Genomic DNA, 25,731 nt, shown 5'->3' on the forward strand with positions numbered 1-25,731 from the left:
CTGTAATGCTATATAACCTCCATGGCCCATCCTGCTGACTGGGGGGAGGATCCCCCCCCCAAGGCCAATCTGGCTGCCCCAGGGGGGCCCCCACAGCCAATCGCTGCAGCCGCTTCTGGAAGCAGCTATGGCCGCTTCTGGGGGGCACCAGCGCTCCCACCTGCCCCCTGCCTGCCCATTGCCTAAGCGGTGAGGACGGCCAGTCGGGGAGCACCGGCACTCTCAGAGGGTGCACGTGCACCCCCATGCACTCCCTACGTGTCGCCACTGCTATATAAAGAGAAGAAATGACAAGACTCATTCCCATATAAGCCTTATATTTATGCTGTTTCACCAGTTGTTATGGAACATCTTGGAGCAGTAACAGAGAAAATTACCTTATTTTAACATGTGGAAACCCATTACCAAACAAACATCATTTACTCCCTCTAGGTGTTTACTTTGGAAGCAAAAAGGACATGATGAAGGAATAAACAAGTTGCTCTTCTAAGGAACCCAAAACTGAAGGATAAGAGATGCAGCCTGTTTTATTATTATCTGTATGAAAATATTCACCAAAATTAGCTTGCAACCCTAAGCCGTTTGTCTTACCGCGGATATATCATTCCAGCTGGGCAATAAAAGAACATCTCCAACAGCCTTCAGGAAAGCCTAAAACATAAATAAGAAAACATTATTTGATTACTTATTCATCAGCTATACATCTCCCGGTAAACATTCAAGGCAGATCTCTATTAAGACTTCCTTAGATTCATTTTAAAATGATGGGCACATTTTCATGCAAGTCACAGCCATCCCTGCCTGCCAGTCCTCTCATTATCTTTTCTATGGTAACATTTTAAAGTAATAGTTTATTTGTTAATAGTAACATTAGAATGGCACTCCTATATTACATCCATTACACCCCGGCTGAGGCTATGGAAAACAGTGGAATTGAGCGAAGCTTGAAATCACCCAGTGAACTCACGTAAATCCATGTAACAACACCCCCGTGTTCACCCAACAGTTTAAGCTCAGTTTTCAAGCAGCAAGCATCCAAACTCTGGTTCCTACCATCCATTTTAGCTGATTATTAAAGTATGTTGGCACCTAGATTGAGACCAAGTAGCCACTTCTGTAGACAATTTTCAAACACCTAGTGACAGGAAGTCCTTCTTTGAAAGAGTCTAAACAGAGAGGATGGGGAGGGGGAACTGAGGCATAGACAGCAACTTGCCCTGTGGTACAGCTAGAAATAAACCAAGTCACCTAATCCCCATCTGACTATCCTAACAGCAACACTGAACTGAGCCTCTAAGAACCCCTTTGCAAGTCTTGAGATAGTGGGTATATGCTGGGGCTAAAAGCCATATCACCTTCCACTCCCATCCCTAGGCTGAGAGACCCATGCTGCCCATTCAAAAGACTCAACATGAAATCCCAGTTTAAATTGGGTTGCATCCTGGACTCACAAGCCCATCTTGCCAAACCAGTTGAGAGGAGGCAGGGAGGGAAGAATTTCTTTCCAAAGCCACAAAATGGCCAATAACATAACCTCTAACAAGGTTATGCTATGACCACAATGGAGAAAGGAGCACTAGAAGGATTCACAGAATGTCAGAGCCCCTGACCCAACAACAGGCAGCCCCTACCTGCACCCTGAACTCATATTGAACAGAGCTAAATTACATTCACATGACATACGAATAGAGTTTGTCAGAAGCAGTGTATTATGAAAATGTAACTGCAATCAGAAAGAGTGTTGCATAGCATTTAACTCCAAATCCTTTGTGCTGTGAGCCATATGACAACTAGGACAGAGGCAACCGTCTGCAAATTATGTCCTTTACAGAAAATAGTATGTATGCTCAGCAGCTGTGTTTCTGGGAATTAGCTACAAATAATAAAAAGCCTAACCCATCAATCAGGTGAATGACAGAGTCCGCATATAAGATCAGGACTCTGTTGTGTTTATTTCCCAAAACAGCTTTGCTAAAGATTATCACGCTCCTTTTTTCTGTCTGCGCATCACTTTCCTGCTTCACAATGCAGCACGGGACAGCATGAATGAGCAATAAAGTGGCAATGAGAACTGTGTAGGCAGAACTCGTGATAGCTAACAGGATGAGTGACAATTTTCAAATTAGATCCAATCTAGGCCTGTGCGAAGCTTCAGTCGCTGATTCGATTTGGAGGAGATTCGGCCCGATTCAGCAGACAAATCTCCAAATCCAAATCGAATCAGGAGACCCATTAATCACTCCGAATCAAATCGGAAGCCATTCCCATTCCTGCCGTAGGACGGAGAAAGCTAGTCCTAACTAGTGCTGCCATCAGTAACAGTCTAGCTATAGCAACAGAGAACTCAGTGCAGGCTGCAACACCCATCATAGAGGAGGCTCGCATTTAAGTTCCATGATCCTGAGGCTAGATTCCTCCTGCCATCCAAGATAGCTAGGTCTGTCCTATGCCTATGGCAGTGAGGGCTGCCAGACTGAACCCTGTTTTGAATAAGTGAGATCAAGCAAAGAAATATGGGCCTCTTCCAGGAATTGAATTATTCCATAAAATTTCACAGGAATTTAGGGCACCTATACACGTAATGGAGCTCTGCTCTGACATGTGCTAATTAGTATGCATTGGAGCAGACTTGATTAATTGAGTCTGCTGAAGTGTGCTAATTAGCAAGCTCCAGCAGCCTCTGCGTCACATGGATTCAGCATCCCCGCATTTCAGAATCATGGCGGGGGTGCTTTAACTAAAGCGCATTGAACGAGCTTCAGTTAAAGTGCCCCATCACCATTTTGAAGTACAGGGATGCTGAATACACATGACATTGTGGATGCTTTAGTAAGAGCGGCTCTCATATCCACTCCAATTAAAGCAACTCCCCTCCACCCTGGAGCATGTATATAGATGCCCTTAATTACTACTTTTAAACATAGCAAAAAAGCACTTTTATGCATGTCTCTTTCTCAATTGTCTAACCAGATGATAATATTTAATCCATTACTCCACTACCTGGATGCTCCATTTAGGGTAAATAATATTACAGGCCATGCCTTATACATTGACAAAGACTTTAATTAAACTGGATTCCTTATCAAAAGCATACTTATAATAGTTGTCTTGTTCTTTTTTTTTAAATAAGGTACCTTGTAATCTTTGAAAATATTTCAAAGCTGCATATTATATTCTAGCCTCTGAAGAAAGAAAAGTGTTACTTGGCTTCATACTAAGACCCGCAAACACATTTACCTCTGTCAGGTTGAAGGCAGTATTTTCCACCAGAGATTTGTTGGGCAAGCTGATTGATATGTTTTCCAGGTAGTGCAGCATTGTACTTGGGGACTGAAAGTTTCCTCTCTCCTCAGTTAGATTAGTTATGATAGGATGATAGGCATCTGTGGAGAGCTACAAGACAGCAATGTCATCTCATCAAGGCATATCCTAGTAATCAACCATTTCTTCTGTGTTTAACACCAAAAAAGGCAAAACTGGTGCCAATTCTTTCAAATAATCCATAGTATATTCTAACAATGCAACTCCAAGATTTGACCTATGTGCTTCTCTGACAGGAGCACCGGAGAAGCAGAGGAACAGTTCATTTCCTGATCCAAGAGCAAACAAATTGTAAATTGTAATGCTATGATTATGCAGAACAGCCCATAGGGGAAGAAAAAGAAAAACCTGAAAAGCCGATCAAGATTATATGTATCCTATACACATACACACTAGACAAAAGGATTATGAAGATCTGAAACCAATAATACCTGTGAAGTTAACAACTTGTCTACCTAATCTTTTGATTAGAAATTCAGGTCGTGTCTACCTTGGTTTCCAGAAAAAGGGGAAAAAAAACAAACAACAACAACAAAAAGAAAAAACAACTAGCCATATTTTAATCACATACAACCTACACTTTCCCTCAAAAAATCAGCCCCCCAGATCTGAAGTGCATTTATTAAAAAGGCAAGCTGATTTCCTACCTGGAAGAGAAGCAACCTGCTTTGATTCCCATTCCACAGTGAAGAAGTATTATTATTCAAGCACCCAAGGCAATCAGTTGACTTAATGGCCCACTTCTCTTCTTTCTAATGGCCTTGATGTTCTACTAATCAAACTAACCTCTCTTAGGTATTTCTGCTAACTGCTTCTGTTACCTTAAGCAGGTGAGTAGCTTGAAGATTAGGCTGTTTTATGCAGCCATAAGGTGGAAAAAAAATTCCCTCCATTCTGCCTTTCAAAAAGAAGGTGTATAATATATTCCAGGGTATACTGTATGTGAGAAAATATGGTAATAGGATTTCAAAATAGTAGCTATCAAGAAAATGAAAGTAGATTTTAAAATGGAATTTATTTATATTTAGACTGTTTAAAGCACTTTGCATTTATTTAAAACGCTATTTCTTCAACGATCTCTTAAACATATGAAGACATTTTAGTTATAAAACTAGCCCAGATTATTCAAATTCCAAAACGAAAAAAGTTTGAAAAAAATTAATGAATTGTTTATCCTTAACTACAAGATATTGAAGTATTTCAGAAATACCAATTTTTACAGAGTTTTGAATTTTTATGAAACTGGAAGGGAGGAATTGTTATATAATCTGGTATTTCCGTTCCCCTAGAGCCCCTTCCCCATGACCCCAAACAATTAGCTCTTTTCTTTTTTAACTGAAGACAGCCCTCCCTCACTAGAAGACCTCACTAGCATACCCATGAAGCATATTAAAGAAATCCAGTGAATTATAATAAATTTCCTTACAACCTAGAAGTATAGGGCCAGCAATGTCTCTTCAATACACAAACATTTTTAAGTTAAAGAAAATCAAGTCCTACCATGGTACTTGTAGTGGTCATGATGGACCATGATGTTGTTGAAGAAAGCAAAGCCTGTTCACCTAAGGGAAAACAATTTTTAAAATAAGTTTGAAACAGTATACATACTTTTAAAAATAAAATAAACCCACACAATTTACCACATCTGGGAGAAGCATTCACAATAAAAACCTGGGAAATTTGTTCTGAGATGATGTTATTTGTTTGATATTTGCATTCCTCTGTGTTCTGGTATTGAAATTACACTGGGCTGTTTCAATGGCCTCGTTAAATGTCTTAGCTGATATTATTCTGCAATCCTCATACAAACACAAAATGCTGCTTTGTCTTGATTTTAACACTGCAAGGGGATACTTTAATTTGATAAATAAGCAAAAACCCAAGCTCTGATTGCAATGGGACTTTAGATTTGTGGCAACATCTTTAGAAACAGAAGCCTGAATCTGTGGCTAAGGCATTGATCTTGGTGGCAGAACACCCACATTCCACTCTAGGCCTTGCCAGACTCCCAATATGACCTTGGGCAAATCATGTAGGGTAAAATTTCCTGATGGGTATCAGTCCTATAGAGAACCAACAGGATTTTGGAACTGTGAACCACAACCAGATTGTGTCTGCGTCCTTCTCCTGTTAAATGAGGATAATATTATCTTCTCTCTCCCATGCTTATCTTTTCAATTTGGAATTTCATCTCTTTAGGACAGGACCTATCTTTTTCTACATGATGCATTTCACCTAGCACAAAAAGGCCTCAATCTCAGAAGTCATCAATGTAATACAAATAATTTACATTTTTTAGTCTAAAATATTTGATGGGATAATCGTAGAAACAGACCATCGAGGGTATCAGCATACAAGAACATGATCAATCAGAACCAGAAATCTTTGAGAAAGACAAAAGGTGAAACCTGGCCTCATTGGCCACATCCAGATGAGCACAGTTGTGCAGTAGGTGGCACTGCAGACCCACCTGCAGTGCCACACACTGCACATCGGCATTTCCTGTGCTGCTACCTTGCAGCATTGGGCAGGGGGTGGACCATGAGAGATCCCAGAGTCAAAAAAAACCCATGAGGGAAAAAAAAAGTGGAGCAGCACATGTGGCTGCAGTGCATGCCACCCAAAACCAGAGCCTGGCCTGCTGGACCCATGCTCCAGCTGCTAGCCAGGCTTCAAGCTGCAGGAGAGCTGCAGCTGCAGCTTCCCCAGCCCCAGGACCCCAGGTAAGGCTGCTAGCGCCAGCACAGTTGCTGGCCCCAGCCTCCCCTAACCCACAGTGGGTACCCTGCTGCGTGCCAGTGGACACGTGGCATGGGCATTCCTCAGGGACAACCAGCAGTGACACAAGATGTGCCACTGCTAGTTGTCCCCAGGGAACCAAACGTCCATGCTCATCTGGACCCGGCCACTTTAGTCAATGAAAAGATTTCCATTTCAGAGGGGCCCAGATTTTATGTAAATGCTGACCAAAAGAATAAGTACATTGAGACAGGAGACAGACAGCAAAGGTGAGCTGGCATGTTAATCTCACACAAAGCAAGCACTCAAACATCTTTCCTTAAAGCAGGCTTGACAGCAGCTTGAGTGCCATTTCAGAAAACATCTCCAAGAGTTGCTGGCAAGTTAGATTCATAGATCCAAATTGACTTCAAGTAACATAGAAGCTAGTATCTCTCATTTTGGCTTGACCAATAAATATCAGTACTATCTCTACTGATGGTCACCATGAGCCTGTTGCGAATTATTTACTTAGGCAAAATGCTTAAATTAGAGGTTTGGACCATTTCCAGCAGTTATATTAAACATATTTTTTTTCTACCTGTGGTATGATTTATAGATTTATGAACTATATCTGCCCATTATTGTGGTATTTCAGTACAATTCTCAACTACAAGTGCTAGGTATTGTCTATTTTTTTCCTTTGGATGCAAATGAGCATGGCTATTTCATCTTATTAAAAAGAAAGACATTAAAAACCAAAGTAGGGAGTTTCCCCAATTCAGCTGTGATGCTATATTAGCTCAGATTTATCCATACCATTATGCCAGTGGGTTCAATAGATTTACACCAAGAATGACCTTGTTTTGTTAGATGGATTACCATTATCAAGAGTATCCATCATTTCTGGGGACCATGTCACAGCTTCCGGAATCAACTTTAATGGACATTGATACTCATGGGAATTCAAAAAAAAAAAAAAAAAGTTTTATTGCATACACACAAATCAGTCAGTCAATCAAAATATTCTGTAATAGAGGAAAAGTGCCGTGGGAAAAAAAGTATAATATAATTTTTTAATACTTATGATGGGCAGTGTTGCAAATCAACACTCAAAAAATTCATGAGATTGACTTGAAGTCATGAGATTTTTTTTAAAACGATAAAATTGGCAGACTTATTTTTGTCTTCAGACTTTTTCCCTATAGTTGAGGACTGGTAATGTAAAGCAACAATAATAAAATTAAATGACAGGAGTCAGTAACACAGAATTAACTTCTAAATTTATGAAACAGGACTTCCAGACGTAACCTTGTCACGGTTTGGGAGTACGAAGGGTGGGCGAGTGGGCACTGTCCAGGATTGTGGGATTATAAAGGTAAAATCAGGTATAAGTCCTCGATGGCACCTAAGTCTCTGAGACCTCTGAAAATGTTGGCATTCCTAGCCAGTGGACGTTACTGTTTATGACCGAGTCACCAATAATATGGCAATACATGCTTAGATGCAAGAGTGAGTATGTTGCAAGGTTTTCAAACATCACAAAAAGTGTAATTAGGAGCAACACTGTGAGATTAGCTCCTTGAGTGGCACACTCATGGAAACAGCCCTGGCAAATTCTTTACAGCATGCGCCCATTACTGAGCAGAATGCATGGAAGTGGGCAGAGTAGCGGTGGACTTCAGAGCATAACCCCGTAGTTATAAGCACCGAACGAGTTAAAAAGTTGTTATCCTTTCTGTATTTATACAAGAGTCATATTTGTCTGACAGCAAGACACGTCACATATATCGATGGACTGGGCCAATGTGAAAAAAAGTCTACAGCACTCGAGTACAGTAACATGACATTCTTCCATAACATTAGACCAAGGAACGAGATTTATGGCTTGGGTGGTGTTATAGTAACACTGGTTTTGTTGTGATAGATACAATAACCAGGTACAATAGTGATTTTTCCAACACAAGTAGACTATAAAGTTAAAGCATATTTTTAAAGATTTTTCAAACACAACACTGAAATATTCGTGCTATTTTGGGTATCAAATGAATGCTCTCCCAGCCAAGTTAGTTGAAGACATTAATAAAAAACCATTTTAATTAGTTAAAATGGTCCCATTATAATTAGTTAAAAAGATGGATTTTAACATTTTTGCACACTTAAAAATTAGATAGTATGAGAGAATGACAGGGTTTTTGTTTTTCAATTTGATGTCATCAGTCAATGACTAACCAGGTTTGCTGCCTGTACTAATTGAAAAATCTAAACTGTACCTAGGCTAACAATATTATAGTATATTTTTGTTAAAGCCTTGAGTCAGCTCCTATTAAAACCAATTGATCTCTCTTATTAACTTCAGTGGAAACTAAATCAGTGCCTAAATACAGGATTTTCTTATTCTGATCTTCTGACATGGCCCCATCCTTTAAGAATCGGTGCTGTTCCCAAACACTTGGGAGACAAAGAGGGGGAAAGATTGTTCTAGTTTATTTTCCTTTGTCCAACAGAAGATGTAGCTTGATTAGCTTACATGTCTACTAATTGGGCTTTGAGTATCATGGCAGAGACCTTAAACTATGTAATGAAGAGTCTATCTGGTAAGCAGAATTAACATGGACTAATATAATCATTAACACTCATGTTGCAGAGCAAAAGGGATGCAAGCTTTCCATACAAGCTTGAGCTTCTTTGGTGGACTCATTGCTTAATGAATTGGATTTTTATAAGCAAAAACTACTTAATGCATGCTTCATTGTGGTCAGACTTGTCTAAAAAAATGACTCTTACAATGAGGTACTTTCATTCTTAGGATAGATAGAATGGATTTATGCCCTTAAGCTATTAATAATTTTTAAGGACATAACAAAAGCAACAAAAAACAAAAAAAAACCCAAACTTCTGGTGCAGCCAAAACATAGCAAATGGAGTTTTAAGTCTTGGTCACTGAGAGAGATGTTTTATAACTTTAAATCAGATGCTTATGTCTTAGTAAAAGTCTTCCACGATGCAAACACGTGTTAATTAAGTCTTATCACTCCTTAAGGCCGGGGTTTTCAACCTTTTTTAATAAGTGTACCCCTGGCAGCCAGATGGGAGGTGCACAACCAGATGGGGGTGGGGGGCAGTGTAGCAGGGGGCTGCCTGTGCACTAGGTCCCAAGAGCCTGTTCTTGGTAAGGGGAAGTAAGACTGTCCAGGTTTGCAGATGGCACCAAACTATGCGGGGAGGTAAGCCAACTGGAGGGCAGGAAGCAAATCCAGGTGGATTTGGACAGGCTGGAGGAGTGGGCACAACAGATTAGGATGCAATTTAACAAAGAAAAGTGCCATGTGTTGCACCTGGGGAGGAAGAATCATCAACACACCTATAGCCTGGGAGGTACCATACTGAGTAGCACAACTGCAGAAAGGGATCTTGGAGTCACAGTCAACTCCAGAATGAACATGAGTCACCAATATGATGAGGTAGTAAGTAAAGCTAAGCACACTCTTTCTTGAATAAGTAGGTCCAGGGAGGTGATACTTCCCCTCTACGAGGCATTGGTCAGGCCACAGCTGGAGTACTGCGTCCAGTTTTGGGCACTGCACTTCAACAGGGACGTAAATAGCCTGGAAAGGGTTCAGAGGCGGGCCACCTATCTGGTTAAAGGCCTACAGGAAAAACCCTACAAGGACCAATTGAGGGACCTGAATCTCTTCAACCTCTGCAAGAAAAGGCTGAGAGGTGATCTTGTGGCCATCTACAAACTCATCTGGGGGACAGCAGAAAACAGGGGATATGATGTTTACCAGGGCACCCATTGGGGTAACTAGAAACAATGGCCACAAACTAAAGGAAAGTAAATTTAGATTGGACATCAGCAAAAAACTCTTTACAGTGAGGGTTGCCAAAATATAGAATATGCATCCAAGGGAAGTGGTGCTGTCCCCTTCCTTGGAGGTATTTAAGAAGAGATTGGACAAACACCTGGCTGGGATCACCTGACCCCAGCACTCTTTCCTGCCCAGAGCAGGGGGTCAGACTTGATGAGCCCTTCTGACCCTAAAATCTATTAAATCAACGAGGGAAAGGTGGAGGGATGCCTGCAGCAGAGCTCACCTGGGTGCTGCCATCTACCTGGCCCCCATAATGCTTTGCATGAAGCTGAGGCCCACCCACTGGCACTGGGGCAGCCCTCAGTGTGCTCCCGCCAGTGCCTGTGACCCACCCTTTACGTGTGTGGGAACAGGGTGCCCGAGAGATCCAGTTTAATAGCTGAGGTTTTTTCTTCATTGGTGTTTACACAGATGGAATACATGGTATGATAACAATGCTCCCACTTACCAATAGCAGCTGTGAAGTATTGCTCAATTTCATCGGGGGTAAGCGCCCTTTCCCATATGATGAATTCATCGAAAGCTCCATTCACGTAGCGTTTGGTTTGATCACCCTCTGTCCCGGTCAGCAGATTTGCTGTAGGGTCCCCATAATCATAGAAAACTTTCCCATTCGGGTCAGTGGTGTTTAAAGTTCCATTCACATAGACCTTCAGACCCTCTTTTGATTTCCATGTGAAGAGAATGTGAGTCCAGTAACGACCTGCAAAACACTAAGAGTCACTGACAAGCATCAACCCCATTTAGAGCCTTCCTGTCTAGTAAGTTTTAGCTCAGTTAAAGAGGCTTACATCTGTACAAAGCAATGGAGTAAATGTAAACACAAAATCCTCTATAACAAGCAATGAAATGGTCAAACTGTTCTGCAGAAGTACAGAATTCTTAGCCCCAAAAAAGCATTAACAGATTAAGATTAAAAGGTTGTGCAAAATTAGATATTTGTCCAGCTTTTAAAAGTCTTAAATGACAACGGCAAGGGTTTAATCCTTCACTCCTCATTCAGTCATTTCTACCAAAGAGGATACTGTTAGCAATAAATGTTTTAGTTAAGGCCTAGAAATCCATGATCAGACCCTTGAACTGTAATTGTGCATCATATAACATCACTGACATCCCAAAACTCTCCCTCTCCTTCTGCTCTATTTTCTTATAAAGCATCTTTTCTTTTTAGGTGTGGAAGCTGTGTTGTCATGACTATACAGCCATATCAAGCCCTTGGGAATGATAAATACATTTTACCTGGTGGACTGAAGCTCGCCTTCCACTTCATTGAATTCCCACGGGCATAGAATTCCACAGAGCCTTCACCTTCACTGGAGCAGATTTTAAAACCACTAGAAATGACCTGTCCCCCGGAGGCTGGGGGATATTTAGCCTGCTGGTCCTGAGTCTTCCAGAAAAAAGAAAATGTTACTCCTGGCAGAAGCAAGTGAGAGAGAAAGAATATTAATGAGAAACCGTTCAGGTTAAAAGTGTCAAACATCATTGTGCACATGGAGGGAGTGGACTTGCAGACAGGTCTTGAGAGATCACTGGAACCGGGACAATTCATAGCAATTAAAGGTCTGCCCCTTGCCTAAACAGCATGTGAAAATACCCATTACTATGTAAGTTTCTAATAATATTCCAATATTAGTCATAACTAAAGAAAAATTAGCCAGGCCAATGTTTTAACATTAAAAACTCCTTATTTAAATAAAGAGCTGATTATACTTTGGTTCCTATAGGTAGGTTACTGCTGCCTTTGTTCACTGTGCCTCATTTTCCAGTTGTCAGACAGAAGAGCACCAGTATGATGGGAAGAGATACCCCCTTCTTTATGCAAAACCACGGTCATCACTTTATTTCCTCTAGTCTGAGACTCTCATCGCTGCAGAAACAAAAAATATTAAGCATTCCCTTCCTGATCAGTGAATTCTGGCACAGGCTTGCATGTTAGTAACTTTAATTTCAGGTGTGAGTACTCCAGCTAAATCCAGCAGAAGCTTTATTATTACTGCACTGTAAAACAACACAAAGTTTGGTGATTATGTTTCTTTGATAAAGGCTGCCTGGGAATGCTGACGGAACCGAAAGCAGCAAAGCAAGTCTCTCTCCCATGTCACAGATTCGCTTCAGCTCTGCAGTAGAGAGGCTCTGCAGACATCAATTAAAAAGGAAGTGGCTAGACTAACTGCTTCCTAGTGATGCATGTCTCAGGAGTCCTGGCATGAAGTGCTCAGAATAAAACCCAAACTGAGTACACTCAAAGAAAATGCTTACAAGCAAGATAGTGGACCAAAGGGAGATTTGCCATGTGCAGGCAAGACATCTGCCTGGATGATTGTGTAATTAGCAGCAGGCTGCCCAAATAGTGCACATCATTGCCAGTTTTGCTACTGGATGACTCAAATCGAGGCCCAAACCCAGCAGGTAACCTGATGCTATGCAACAGAATTATAATGTGCACTTGATAGCTCTGTTATTAGGGAGGGTGAAACCACTGACAAATCCCTACCCATCCTAATGACAAAAGGCCTTCCCCCGTCTCCCACCCTGCTGCATACAACTCTAACAAATGTTCCCATATTTCCGTTATCATATTCATGTTTGTGAAAGAAAGGGATTTTGTTACTACAGAATAAACAGCATAGGCATTTGGTGGATTTTTGTCTAATCAATCTTTTTGTCCACTTCTTTCCAGTGAAGGTGCCCATCACTGAATAAAAGAGTGTGGAGAGCTTTGGAGATTCAGGCAGTCCCTGCTCACTACCTCCATGCTAGTAAATAGGGGGTGGGGGAGTGGGGGCTGGAGGAGGGGGAAGGGGACCATGGGGGACCCATGCCAGGCCCCATCCCATGCCTGCTCCCCCAGCCTCCTCAGCACCCCTTAACCCTTGCCTGCTATCCCAGCCCCCACCCCTCCCATGGCTGCCTCACCTGCCCCAGCTCTCAGCTCTTTAAAAAAAAAAAAAAAAAAGTCCAAACTCACTGGCTGCTGCAGTGGTCTTGGGGCTTCTGGCAGAGCCCCTCCCTTTCCCCCCCCATGCAGCACAGGGCAGTGGAGGGCAGCAGAGATAGCCTCCCCCCCGCCACCTGGCAGCAGCCGGTGAATCTGTTTTTTTGGTTTTTTGTTTGTTTGTTTTTTAAGAGCCAGGAGCTGGAGCTGGAGCAGGTGGGGCAGCCACGGGGGAGCTGAGGGAGCAGGCAGGGACTGGGGGCTCCTGACAGAGTCCCTCATGCAGTGTGGATCACCTGGCAGTAGTCAGTGAGTGGGGCTTTTTTTTGGGGGGGGGGGCATTTAAAGAGCCAGAAGCTGGGGCTGGGAGAGCATGTGGGAGGATGGGGGCTCATGACAGAGCCCCACATGCAGTGCAGGGCAGTGGTGGGCAGCAGGAATTGACCCCTGCCTGGCAGGAGCCAGTGAGTGCCAGGCTTTTTTTTTCAAAGAGCTGGGAGCCGGGGCTGGGTGGGCCAGCACTGGGTGGGGCTGGGAGAGCAGGTGAGGGATGGGGCCAGTTCGGAGACTCCGCCAATTTGGCAGTGACCAAATCTCTGAATCGATTTGGGACAGTGATTCAAATCACCAGATCGAATCATCATCCCCCAAAATCGGGCGAATCTGAATCTGAAGTGAATACTAGCTGCTTCACACAGGCCTGCTAATAAGGTCTCTGTTGCCATGGTATCTGAGCACATCATAATTTTTATTCCAAAATCCCTGTGGGGTGCTATAGATGGGGATCTGAGAGATTAAGTGACCTGCCTAAGGTCAGCCAGGTTTATTTTGATGGAAGCAGGTAATTTAACTCACGCCTCCCAAGTCTTGAGATAGTTCCCAACTTACTGGATCATCCTGTTACTACATATCAGCCTCCAGAAGAAGGATCATAGCTCATGAAAATAACACCCTACACAGATTCTTACAGAAATAGGGAAGGACTATCTAGAGGTCATATAATTCAACCCCCTGTCTCAGGCAGGGTCATCCCTGTCCAAATCATCCTGTCCAAATCCACCGTCTAATTTATTAGCAAAACTACACAGTCAAGGCTGACATAACCATAACTCATAACACCCTGATCTGTCACAGGTAGAGCAGGGAGACCACAGCAGTCAACATTCTTCTGTTGCAAAGGTTGTTAAAAAACACTCACAATACCCCAGGAAGAGAGCCACCGTGCCACACACAAACTACAGAGGAAGGCAAAAACCACCACAGATCAAACCAATCATGATCCAGTCAAAATCCCCGGGGTTGGCAACCCAGTGCTTCTCAGGGAGGCTAAAAAAAACAAAACCTTGACAAATGTAGCAGTAGGAGGGGGCATATTCCTCCCCAACCCCACGTGGCAAACAGCAAAGTCCAGAAGCATGGAAAAACCCAAATAATAGAAACCAGGCTATACCTAGATCTTTTCTGACCAACTCTTCTCGGACACCTCCAATGATGGAGGCTCCACAACCTCTCCAGACAGTCTATTCCATTGCCTCACTGTTCTAACAAGCAAAAATTTTTCCTGGTATCAAATCAAAACCTATTTTCTGCAAGTTCAAGCCATTGGTCCATGTCCTACTCTCTGTAGCAAGATGGGTATTTGAAGACTGCTATCATGTCTCCTTTTAAGTGCCTTTTCCACAAACTAAACATGCTTATTTCCTTCAACTTCTCCTTCTCTAACTTGCCCTCCAAGAAATTTATCATTTTTGCCACTTGCTTCTGTACCCTGTAACTTCTACACATCCTCTTTTAAATGCACAAAAGTGTACATACTCTAGACAAGGCCTAACCAGTGCCAAGTAGAGAGGTACTATCACCTTCCATGTCTTGCACCTAATGCTTCTATTAATACATCCCAAAATGCCTTTTGTACAGCTGCATTACACTGAAGACTTGTACTGAGTCTACGATGTACCAAAATTCCCAATTTCTTCTTCATAGTGCCACCACCCAGCCAGTCTTATTAGTCTTCCTATGGCAGGGCACTGTTGGTGCCTGCCATTTTAAGGGCCAAGTCAAGCAGCCAGCAGGTGCTTGATTGTGGTGGCCATATTAGAACCATGGTTGCCTGTATAAACAGAGCAGTTCCCTAGTGGCAGCCAGGCAGGAAATATGGCCTGGTTGAACTGCTGTATGAGAACCTCTACAGGTAGGGGCAGGAGGTTTTTGGTCCTAGGCGTGACCTACAACTGCACCCTGCTGGGGTGCGGATCCCAGTGGTGTGGGAGCCTCCAGGAAAATACCAGACCAGTTTCCACCCTGGTGGAAGGTGGGTTGGGGTGCCTCAATAACCCCCAGCCCACACATAACTGTAGGTAGCAGTTGGGGCCAGGCATGGCTATGGCCACCAGAGCCCCAGTGAAGGGGTGGAAGATACGGAGCCTCAGTGTGTATGAATGTGTAGAGTTGCCCTGGAAGAGGCCAGGGCAAGCTTGGCCCTGGTTGGGTAATTGGCTGGCCACTACCCTGGTGGGAGAGGCCCAAAAGATGGTATCTCTGCCACCCAAGGTATGCACTAGATAAAGCCTATGGCTGAGGGGCTCACTCTGAGAGGAAGCAGAGCAATATAAGTTGTTGATGTGTGAAAGAGACTCTGTGAGAATGGGTAGTGTGACTCTCCCTAGTGAGAGGAAGGTGGTATGAATCCATGTGTCTGAGGCCTGACAATAAGGGCTAAGCTAGCTCTGGCTGTAGGCTGGGAGCATTGTCACCTGGATACCATCTGTGATGCTTGGACAAGTGGTGTAGGGGAGCGATGGAGCTACAGATAGTGCCCCCTGGCACCGGGGCAAGAATGGGCAGCCTCCTGCCTAATTACAATCAATTAAGGCATGTCAGGAGAGTAAGGTGAGTGGTTGGCCCAGAAACAATGGTGGATTGGCCCCAGAAAGGCCCCCTGCGACACTTCCCAAAGTGTAACACCTTGCATTTGTCAGCATTGAACTTTATCCTGTTGGCTCCAGCCCAGTTTTCCAGTCTGTCATCTTCCTTAAATATACTTCATCACTTTCTGAAATGGTAAGCCAAAAAGTAAAACTGAGCTCTTTAAAGCCTCATCATAAAAATCCCAATTGACTTTAGGAAAGTAATTTTTGTCCAAAAAGCTTGTACTACATATAAATTCCTCAGTCAAATATAAATAGACCCTGTCTCGACACACCATTTGTAGCAATCCCAGGCAGGAAACTCTCTGTAGTTAAAAAATAATAATAATAATTTGAAGGTGATCTATAGATCTTAGCTGTTAATGACTAAGGTTAAATGGTAGGCTTATTTCCAAGCACTATAGACAGGCCTCTTCCAGATCAAACCACTTCATGATATCTCCAGTTCAGATAGGAGGAGAATTCTTCCATTAGGCAAGCACAGTAACTTTTATGTCACTTTACTGCCCCTTCAAGTAATCCACCTCAGCGGTGCAGACCAAAGGAAGTAACCAGCAGCCAGTCCAGTAGTTACAGCCAATCCTAAAACTCACAAAATCCAAGATCAATTCCCTACTTGGGGACTTCCAGGGGGGCTTTGGGCAAATCAATGAGGGTGCAAACAGAAGTACGGCTCCCCGCTGTAATCAAAAATACTTTGCAGGAAGTGTTCTGAGTTGCAGCAATTGTTCGTTTCCCCTGGGCCACCCAAAAGTTCACTGTTGGCTCCAGGGGGGAGGGAAATCCTGCTGGTAGCCTGCAGCCAGTGTCTCCTAGCAATGGCCCCTACTCTCTCCCACCCTGCCCCTCTTTCAGAATGGAAGTGGAGGAAAGGGAGCAGAGGGAGCTCCTTCTAGGGATTCGCCAGCCAGTGCTGGAGGGTGTATTGGAAACCACCTACCTCCAGGAGGGGGCTCCAATGTACCCACCCTCCAGCAGGGGCTGAAAAAACCCTAGACTCGACTACCCATCCCTTTCCTCCTTCCCATTCTGAAAACAGTGACAGGCAGGAAGGCAGTGCAGACACAAATTACAGAACGCGCTTTGTTTTGAAACATCTTAATCTGACCCATCATGTAATGATGATACACAAGTGCATGGCTGCAGACAGCTTAAAAAATGACTGATTGGGTGAAAATCTGACCCCTCATTGAATGAAGGGTCAGATTTTTCACGGGCTGGGTCTTATTTTTAAAAAAAAAAAATGTCTGCAGCCATGCGCTTCTGTTGGGTCATGGCCATAGATTGTTTTCTGTGGCCAGATTGGGTGAAAAATTGTTACTTTTGTCTGTACCCTGAGTCTCTCTGTGCATCTCTATAATAAGGATAGCAATTTTCTACCTCCGAAAGGTGTGCTAAGCATAATGACTGTGGAGTACTCCATGGGGAAGTGCATCACTAGCCTGAGATTATATTTAATCTGAGTATAAAAGTTCTTCCCACTACCTGATTTAAAAAAAAAAACAAAAAAAATCATGCATTGACTGTGATTGGGATTGGTTGGGTTTTTTATGTTGACGAACAGCAGACTTTCTGACTGCATTCCAGCCAAAAGCTGCAGAACTTCCTGTGAAACTACAATCAGATTCTGCTCAGGAATTTTCCTATTTTTGAGCTTTTTTTCAAATTTAAAATAACTGTTGACATTTCAGGAAATTCAGGCTAAAAATGGCCAAACCACTGTGTTGGTTCATGAAGACTTGAAATTAAGTTCCCAAATCCAGATACTGAAATCCTCGCCCCCCACCCCCATCCCCCTTTTTTTCCATCTCAAAAAATTTTAATCGGACAGGGAAATCATTTCCTGCATATATAACCAATGCACGCCAAGACTTTTATAGCACATTAATGAAGCTACTGCTTATAACCACCATTGATTTAGGTTGATTTAAGGGAGACAAAAGGACTTTTTACCTAAAGATTTTTTTTTTTACCTGCTGCAATGATTTAATATTAACTATTTATGTGTTTTCTTCTTTTCTCTTTTTTATCTGCTGAATATTTCAGTGTTTTATTGCTTTAATGTTCTTGTTTGTGAGGCACTGGGAATGCTCTGGTGCCATAAAAAGTAAAATTTATTCTGATTGTTATGTTATATTATAGTTGTAGAAATAATGTGACGTATTGATGACTTTTATTTCCCACTGGTATGAAAAATGTACATAAGATATCTTACGTAAGAAATATGCCTGCAGCAGAATGCTGAATTACCTGCTCTACTCTCCTCAGCCAAGTTCTGACTACTGTGTGAATTTTGACCCCTTTCTAAATGGTAACACAAAGTACTTGCTATAATAGCCCAGTGTAAATCCTATTTCACATCGTACTACCCATTTAAAGAATGATTTGAATCAACAAAAGCGAAGAAATTCAATATTAACAGTAGTACTTAACTGAGCCATTAGGCTTAGGTATTACAGAGAACACAGCAGAGTTGCACAGACTTTTCTGCATTGATTCCTGCAGTTGAAACGCATTTGAAATTGCTCCAGCAGCTCTTTTGTTCAGTCATGTAATGTTTTTAGTTCTCTAAGTCACTGCCTAGATTACATCTGATAATTTGCAGCTTGAATGATAACACCACTTGACACTTCCTTTTTTTACTTTGTCAACATATCTGTGAGGCCTCATATTTTCAGTGGGCAAAGTGAAGAGGAGCAAGCAGTTAAAGGGACAGAGAGGGGAAGATCCCAGAAAGGTGAAGACTCCTGTTTGGTGTTTGTTTCCAAAGTACACACTTTGCTTAATGTTGGCCAACTGTAGAAGGGTTTTGCATCGTTTTTGTAAGATTTGGCATGCTACAGATTACAAGTTCTGGTCATTGCCAGCTACTAGCATTCAAGAATCCTGAGTCAGCCGTCCAAAGCACCGAGGCTTGCAAAAAGGAAGCCTGACTTCTTCCTCCTTCCCCGCTACGTTTAGGCATGAAAGGGTCAAGCTGTGAGGCTATGAATATTTTTACAATGAAAGCCGAGTCTAAGGTATTCATGTAACTCCAACAGCTCAGGTACTGAGCTGCCCAGAAGGCCCTTCTAGTCCCATGTTCTTTCCCTTCTCACCTCTCCCACCATCACCACATTTATTACTGACTTTGTTATACTCCCTAAACCCTATGAACTGGAGGAGGGGGCCTAACAGGGAGATCTGTCCCACCCATTCAAACAGACCTGGTCAACACCCAGGGTTAGCCTAGAGGCACAGGAGGCTTTCCACAAACTTACACAAGGTTTGTGGACGGGCTCTGCAACCCCTTTTGTGGTGAATAATCCTTTGCTGCAGAGTGACTGAAGGAAAAGCTCTCCACAGGGAAATTCAGAGAGAGCTCTTTAGTCTTTCCCCCTAGATTTCCCTACCAGGGAGTAGTAAGAGTCTGATAAGAGGGCTCTTTGTTGGGTTTTTTTGGAAGATTAGACTAGAAATCAGAAAAAAGAAAGGGAGAGAGAAAGGGTGGAATACCTCCAAACTGTTGCTGGCAATTCTGCATGTGGCATTCTTCTTCCCTCTATCAGGAGGTAAGGGAAAAATAGCTTTCATGGGGGGAAATAGAGGGACACTGAGAAAGATGAGAATTAAATTGATAAAGGCAAAAAGGGTGGAAGACAGTGTAAGCACTAGGTAATGGGGCAGAGCAGCAATGAGACACTAATTTCAGTTAAATCAGGCCTATAATCAAGCCTGTAAGTTGTGTATCATTTATTCAAACCACACCCCACTATATTCAACCCTGTAACTACAGCTGGCAAGTGTTTTAACTGTCCCTTGACAGCTTTTTGAATCCAAAACCCAATGCAATGAAAAAAAAAAAATTAAATGTTATATCACAACTGAAAAAAGGGTGAGAATGCTGATAGCTTACAGCTGTGGCAAACTCGCTAGAGCCTCCCTGGTGTCTGTGAGTTATGGAAAGCGGCCTCTCTAATGATATGCATCCAGTCTGACTCGAAGCCTAGACTTCATGATTTTAGGCAAATCCATCTTGGGCAAAGTTCTTTCCAGGAAAAACTATTAACTATTCAAGGAAGAAGCTTAACCCATAAAAACCAGCACCAAGTTAGGAACACTATTGGGAACTGCGTTCTCCATCTGTTTATTTAAGATGGTGCGACTGTCCGGTCTTGAAACTGGAGGGGAAGGGGTGGCAACAGGAGGGCAGAGAAATGAGATGTAGTTATTTTGAAATGCAGAAAGGGGCCTGTAAAGGTTAGCAGGCCTGGAGTTTATCCTGGGCTTGGTTTAGTATGTTCGTTCATTTAATATGTGGCTTTGCACAAGCCTCCAATTATCTTCTGGGATTACAAGCTGTAGGCCACATGTTGCTGTCCTTTCTCCAGAGGGACTTCATGGATGCTGGTGAAATTACCTTACAGTACTAGCTGAAAAGCTAGCTTATTTTTCCACTGATAAAGAGGTCATGAAAAGTGTCAACATTCACAACAACCATCGGCAATTAATTATTTATACGTTTTAAGGCTGGAAGGGAACATCAAGACCTTTAGCCTGACCTATGGCAGAACAAATGCTGCAGAAGGTTACTAGTAAACCTTGCTCCGAGGGGCCTCTAGGCAAGATTTAGAGCAGTATAGCCAAATAGAAGTTTTGCACATGGAGACAACTTCACTGGCCAAAGAGTCTCAGGTCCCAGGTAAAAGATTTAAGTCCAACCCTGCACTTTTTATTAAAGTCAGTTAAATGCCCCAGGGATAAATAGTGCAGGGACAATTGAATAGTTCCTCTCTTGCACTACCTCCTTGTGACATTATGCTGGATGCCACAGCCAGTTCTCCCTCTGAAGTCCTCCCTGTTCTCGGACACTATTTGTATGCCAAGCCCATAGTGCTACCCTTATCGGTAGTCCTTTATATAGATTTTCCATCCCTTCAGGGCTCCTGTCAAGGCTCTTTTCTGTCCCAGCAGCATCTCCTAGGTCACCCCATGGAGTCCCACAGCAGCACTCAAAACCCAACCAAAAACCTATTTCAGCCTGCTCCAGACTCACCTCCAGATCACTCCAAAAGCCCCATATTATATGAACCAGAAAACACTGATCCACAAGACTCCCTCGGATGATTTGTACCTGCTTCAAGGCCAATCCTTCTCTTTGTTCCCTATCCAAGAAAAGAAAGCAGCTCACACGCTGAGCACCTTCCTTTACCCAGGTGACTCTGATAACAACAAACTGACTTACAGATGCAAGAGGTGGGCTAATCAAGCCCATGGCTTTCCATTAACCCTTTATTGGCCCATGTGGAGTTACGTATTCCCTCATAAATCAAGAAGCAACAAAAGAATCCATGGAAAGAAGCAGAAGGGGAATTACCAACCAGAGGATTTTTATTGCGCTCCTGTGTCTCTATTAACCTTATGCTTCTTAACTTGTGAAGTCTAACAAATGATAGTTACAGAGCCTACTGTGTATTTAAAAAGAAATGAAAAGTCATTCATAAACAAAGTGTAGAGAAGCAAAATCCAAGGGTGGGAGGGCTTTTAAGGGTTTTTGGGGTTTTTTTTTGTTGTTTACACCCCCAAAGGTCCTTCTGAGCCTAACAGCTCATTAGGCTGGTGTGATCAAGGCACTCCAACTTATATACCTGACAGCACCCAAAGGGGTTAGCATCACCTCTGTCCACCTCCAACTCCCCACTCTGAGTGGCCAGGGACCCATTTACAGCTGGGCTGAACAGGGCAGGCTTAAACTTGTACCTCTGGAGTTTCAGTGAGATGCCTTAACTGCTCAGCTACTACATCCCTTTTTATTTACTGGATAATTGCAAACACATATGAATTGCCTTTTTTTAGAGCTACTTCATAGATGTCCAAGAGCCTCTAGTAGCACTTATCTGATAGTAACTTGCAAAAGTTAGTAAGCTAAAATGAAGTAAATTAAGACAGGTTATTTTAGAAGTCAATATGCTGACTTTAGATGTAATTTCAGTGACAATTCTCTTAAAGATAACACTGCATCAGTTTAGTGCTAACCCAGAGAAAAGAAAACCCCTATTGCATGGTATAAAACAGTTCCTAAAATCTCTTGAGGCTTCTGCATGATCTCTTATCCAAGTAGGAATATGGCCTAAGTTTCATTAGGTAATGACATGCAAGAGTATCACAGTATAATCAAAATGATCAGTAATAATGTTATGGCACTAACCTTCAGGTCCACAAACTTCTGGGTTACTAATGCAAGAGTTCTGGTAGCTTCCAAAGAAGAGAAAGGTAACTCCTTTCTTTTCCGTGGCATAAATTCCTTTGTTGACCATCCCTTCTACAATATCTAAGGAAGGAAATTTAAAAAATAATCACTTAACATTCCTATCTGCTGAAACCATCTCAAATGTTCCAAGTATTTTTAATTAGTTTAGCTTTCTAACTTCCATTTTTTAAATGAAAAATACAAATGACCATCTTCTGATATTTTTGAATTCTATAAAACTGATAAACATCCCTTCTGTGACATCTTACTTGGCTAAATAAATTATTTAACTGAACCAGTAGGACCAGAAACTATGACTTTATAGGCTGTGTAAACTCTACAGAATCCAAAATTGTGAATGTAGATTGGGCTCTATCAATGTTTCAGAAATAGAGCTGTTCAGGAAATTATTCACCAGCTGTGAAAAATGTTGACAAAAACTACTTAAAATCCATTTTCAAAAAGGATTAAAAAGCCATTTTTCCAAAAAAATAAAATGTGGAGAATACTCATCCAACCCTATTCAGAAGGCAGGCAGTTGTGTCCTTTGAAAGAGCCAGTGGTATGCTAAGTGAGTGACTTCATTAACATCTGAAAAAGCTGTGCCTGTCTAATACCTTGGTAATACCCTGTGATTTCCTATTGTCTTCATTACTAAGAAACCGATTTAAAATAAATAAATAAATAGCACCACCTTGTGCCACTGACAGTTGTCCCCGGGCCCACAGCAGGTTACCCCAGATTGGGTAAGGGAGGCTGGGCAGCCTTACCTGAGGTCTTAGGGGCTTCCTGGGGCTGCAGCAGCAGCAATCCTGCTGCTCAGAGCCTGGCCGGCGGCTGGAGCATGGCTCTGGCCAGCCAGGCTCTGGTTTTGAGCCACCGCCTGCATGCTGCCTTAGCAGAGTGGTGCATGCAGTTTTTGTGTGTGTGTGGGTTTATTGATGCCCCAGATACCCGCCCCCGCTTCCTTGCAGCACAGAAAACAGCTGAATGTGTGGTGTGTGACACCGCAGATGTGTCTGCCATACCGCATAATGCATGGCTGCGCTCCTCTGGATGCGGCCTATAAAGACAAAACACTTTATTTTTACCACAAGCTAAACTGATTGAGGTCAGGCATATACACTTGCCCAGGGTTGCTATTCTATAACTTTTTGATATTAATAATACTAATTCTGATAAAGCTAAGGTGTATTTCACCCTTTAAAGTTTTGACAGCATTCATACTCAGTGTTACTCTGTAGTGCCAGACCCTCCCTTCTGCTACCAGTTTTGCCATTTTTGCTAAGTGCACTAAGGTGTCTGCCATCTCTCAACAGCTGGCAGAAGGCACATTAGATACTTCTGCCACCTTTAGTGGTCCCTTCAGTAGCTGGTGCATTCCCAGGGTACACTTTGTATTCCGGCAGCACCAGAGTATATAAAGCTGCCAGAAAGCCCAAGGCCACCTTCACAGTGACTTTCACTTTGGAAAAGCTCATGTGTGTATCAGTGATCCCTAGGTAAAAGTAAATCTTTTTTTTTTTTCCGGTGAAGAAGATTGCACCACAGCACTTTACTCTACAGAACACAAAATATCCCAAGACTTTTTTTATATAGTTTAGGTGGGTACAATGTAATATTACTGATCTTGAATTTGTCATTAGATATTAGGGTTAATATTGCCATGCCCTCTGCAAGGTAAGTGAGATTTCAGGGTCTTTAATTTTATGCCTCCCAAGTACTGCATTCTGGAAAAGGCACTTCCTAGATAAGGGTGGTACCAGGGCAAGCAATGGCAAGAATAAAATATTTTTTCCCTCCTGGAAGATACCAAATAGCATCCCAGCTAAGAAATAGGGCATTTGTATCAGCGTGACAGAGATAAGGAAAGACTGTTGAAGAGTGAGGACATAGTGAGCTTTCTTTCACATGTGTCGTCTGTTTATTGTCCTGGCTCAATAACAGTCCCCATGCACAGAAATGCAGACACTCTTATGCGCCCCCAGATCTCAGCTGTGGAACAGGACTGTGACCACATCTTCCTCTGCACTTGCCTAGACTGATGACCAGAAACACTTACAACATGACTCAGAGAAGCTCCAACATTTACCTTCCCCTTATATGGTGGGGACTGAGCGGAGAGCAGTTGTATTGTGAAGCCGATCTTCAAGTGAACACCCATCGCAAACTTTGAGGGAGAGCAGACAGCAGTCATGCTCCAGTGCATCTGGCCCAGACTATTTTTTGATTTATCTCACTGTCCATAAAGCACAGTTTCTAGGTATTTGTTCCTCCTCTAGGGAAAGAAAATCAATAGGGCTTATCCGTGAATCTGTAAATGTGCTTGCTAATATATTGGAGTCCAAATGACATAAGGCAGTGACATGCAGAAATCTTTGAATTAGTTCTGCACCTGCTAGCTCAGGGACTGAAAGCAGTAGTGCCACATTAGCGTGGTACTGTGTACAGATTAATAAATAAGCTGTGATTCTTAGCAGAGCTAATTAGCTGGGATGCAGCTGTGTGCCAGCATGTGCAGAGTTTACTCCGTTATCTCTGCATGGTGCAGCCTTGGATCATATGGACATAACCTAGAGTATAGGTCTATTCCAGATCGAGTTTAGTGTTTGAGCTCTTTTAAAATATTAGCAGTATGAAAAGAAACACATTTTTCTGGAATTCTTTATGAGCAACTTAGATTGTGAATTAACCTCGCCAGGATAAATCTCATAGGATAATGCATTTCTGCTTCCATAGTATTTCATTTGGTATTGTTGTCACTCCCATTAATGTTCACATTGAATATATCTTGTTCTGTGAGACCTATCCAAATAGCTACAAAGCAGATAAGTGAAGACTGAAAGGAATGAGGGTCATTGAAAGTTCATTATTAATGGACTTGGATTGCCAACACATCCTTACAGTAACCAGGCAGAAAAATACAGTATGTAAGTCTTTTGGCTTTTAATACCAACCTTCTTGAATTCAAACTACCCAAATGGCAGCTATGTAAACATTTTCCAGCTTCATAATCTCACTACTCACTTAACCTTTCCTAATAACCACCTGTGTATTGATACTTAATCCTGAGTGGGTCAGAGTCTAGTTACTGTTTCAGTAATATGAATCTAGAGCAAGTCTACTGACTTCAATTAAATTACTTCAGGCTTGTGGTGGTGTTGGTGTGAGATTTGAGCCAGATTTTGAAGCTTTTGTTGGAAGTGCCTGCCTGGGTAGTCATTATTTTCCATTCTACTTATTCGTCTTTTGATGTGTTGGCTGATGTCAACGTAAAATTGTTTTCATTAAGTACACATGCACCTGCAAGGCCTCTGCCTGCTTTTTCTATTATTTTAATCAGAAATGTCACGATGGAAGAGTTCCCATTTTCATTTTCCTCCAGCAGAAGTACTTGGATTTTACTTTTCTAATCTGTTGCTTGAAAATAGCCACGCCTTGAAAAAACTCTTTTATATGTGGCAATTCACTGATATGAAGAGAGAGTTCTGATTATACTGAGATTTCCTCCTGACTGGCTATTTACTTAATTACTAAGGGAGTTTGGCTCAAATATTTTGTGGTTTCTTAGGTATTTGAGGCCAAACCCTACTGTTTTCACTCCCAGGAGTGGTTCCAATGAAGCTGTTCGGCTGCTCATGCAAGTAAGAGCATGATCAGGTCATTGCAAAACTAAATTATCTTCTCACTTACCCAAATGTATATCCAGAGCAACTTGATTGA

The 25,731-nt window shown here is 42.3% G+C and overlaps 1 protein-coding gene across 2 annotated transcripts in view; it reads right to left on the reverse strand.

The window, feature by feature from the left end:
- ADGRD1 (adhesion G protein-coupled receptor D1) overlaps positions 1-25,731 on the reverse strand; it is a 237,932-nt gene that overhangs the window by 201,542 nt on the left and 10,659 nt on the right. For both annotated transcript variants that reach the window (XM_090062339.1, XM_090062340.1), the window contains 6 exons: positions 21,967-22,089; positions 11,154-11,330; positions 10,363-10,617; positions 4,822-4,883; positions 3,238-3,393; positions 592-651 (listed from right to left, as the gene is read on the reverse strand). In XM_090062339.1, the coding sequence (XP_089918465.1) occupies positions 592-651; positions 3,238-3,393; positions 4,822-4,883; positions 10,363-10,617; positions 11,154-11,330; positions 21,967-22,089 (833 nt within the window). The remainder of the gene's footprint in view (positions 1-591; positions 652-3,237; positions 3,394-4,821; positions 4,884-10,362; positions 10,618-11,153; positions 11,331-21,966; positions 22,090-25,731) is intronic.

Source organism: Crocodylus siamensis, chromosome 9 (assembly GCF_052110815.1).
Source record: "Crocodylus siamensis isolate JL-2025a chromosome 9, ASM5211081v1, whole genome shotgun sequence".
NCBI classification, from domain to species: Eukaryota; Metazoa; Chordata; order Crocodylia; family Crocodylidae; genus Crocodylus; species Crocodylus siamensis.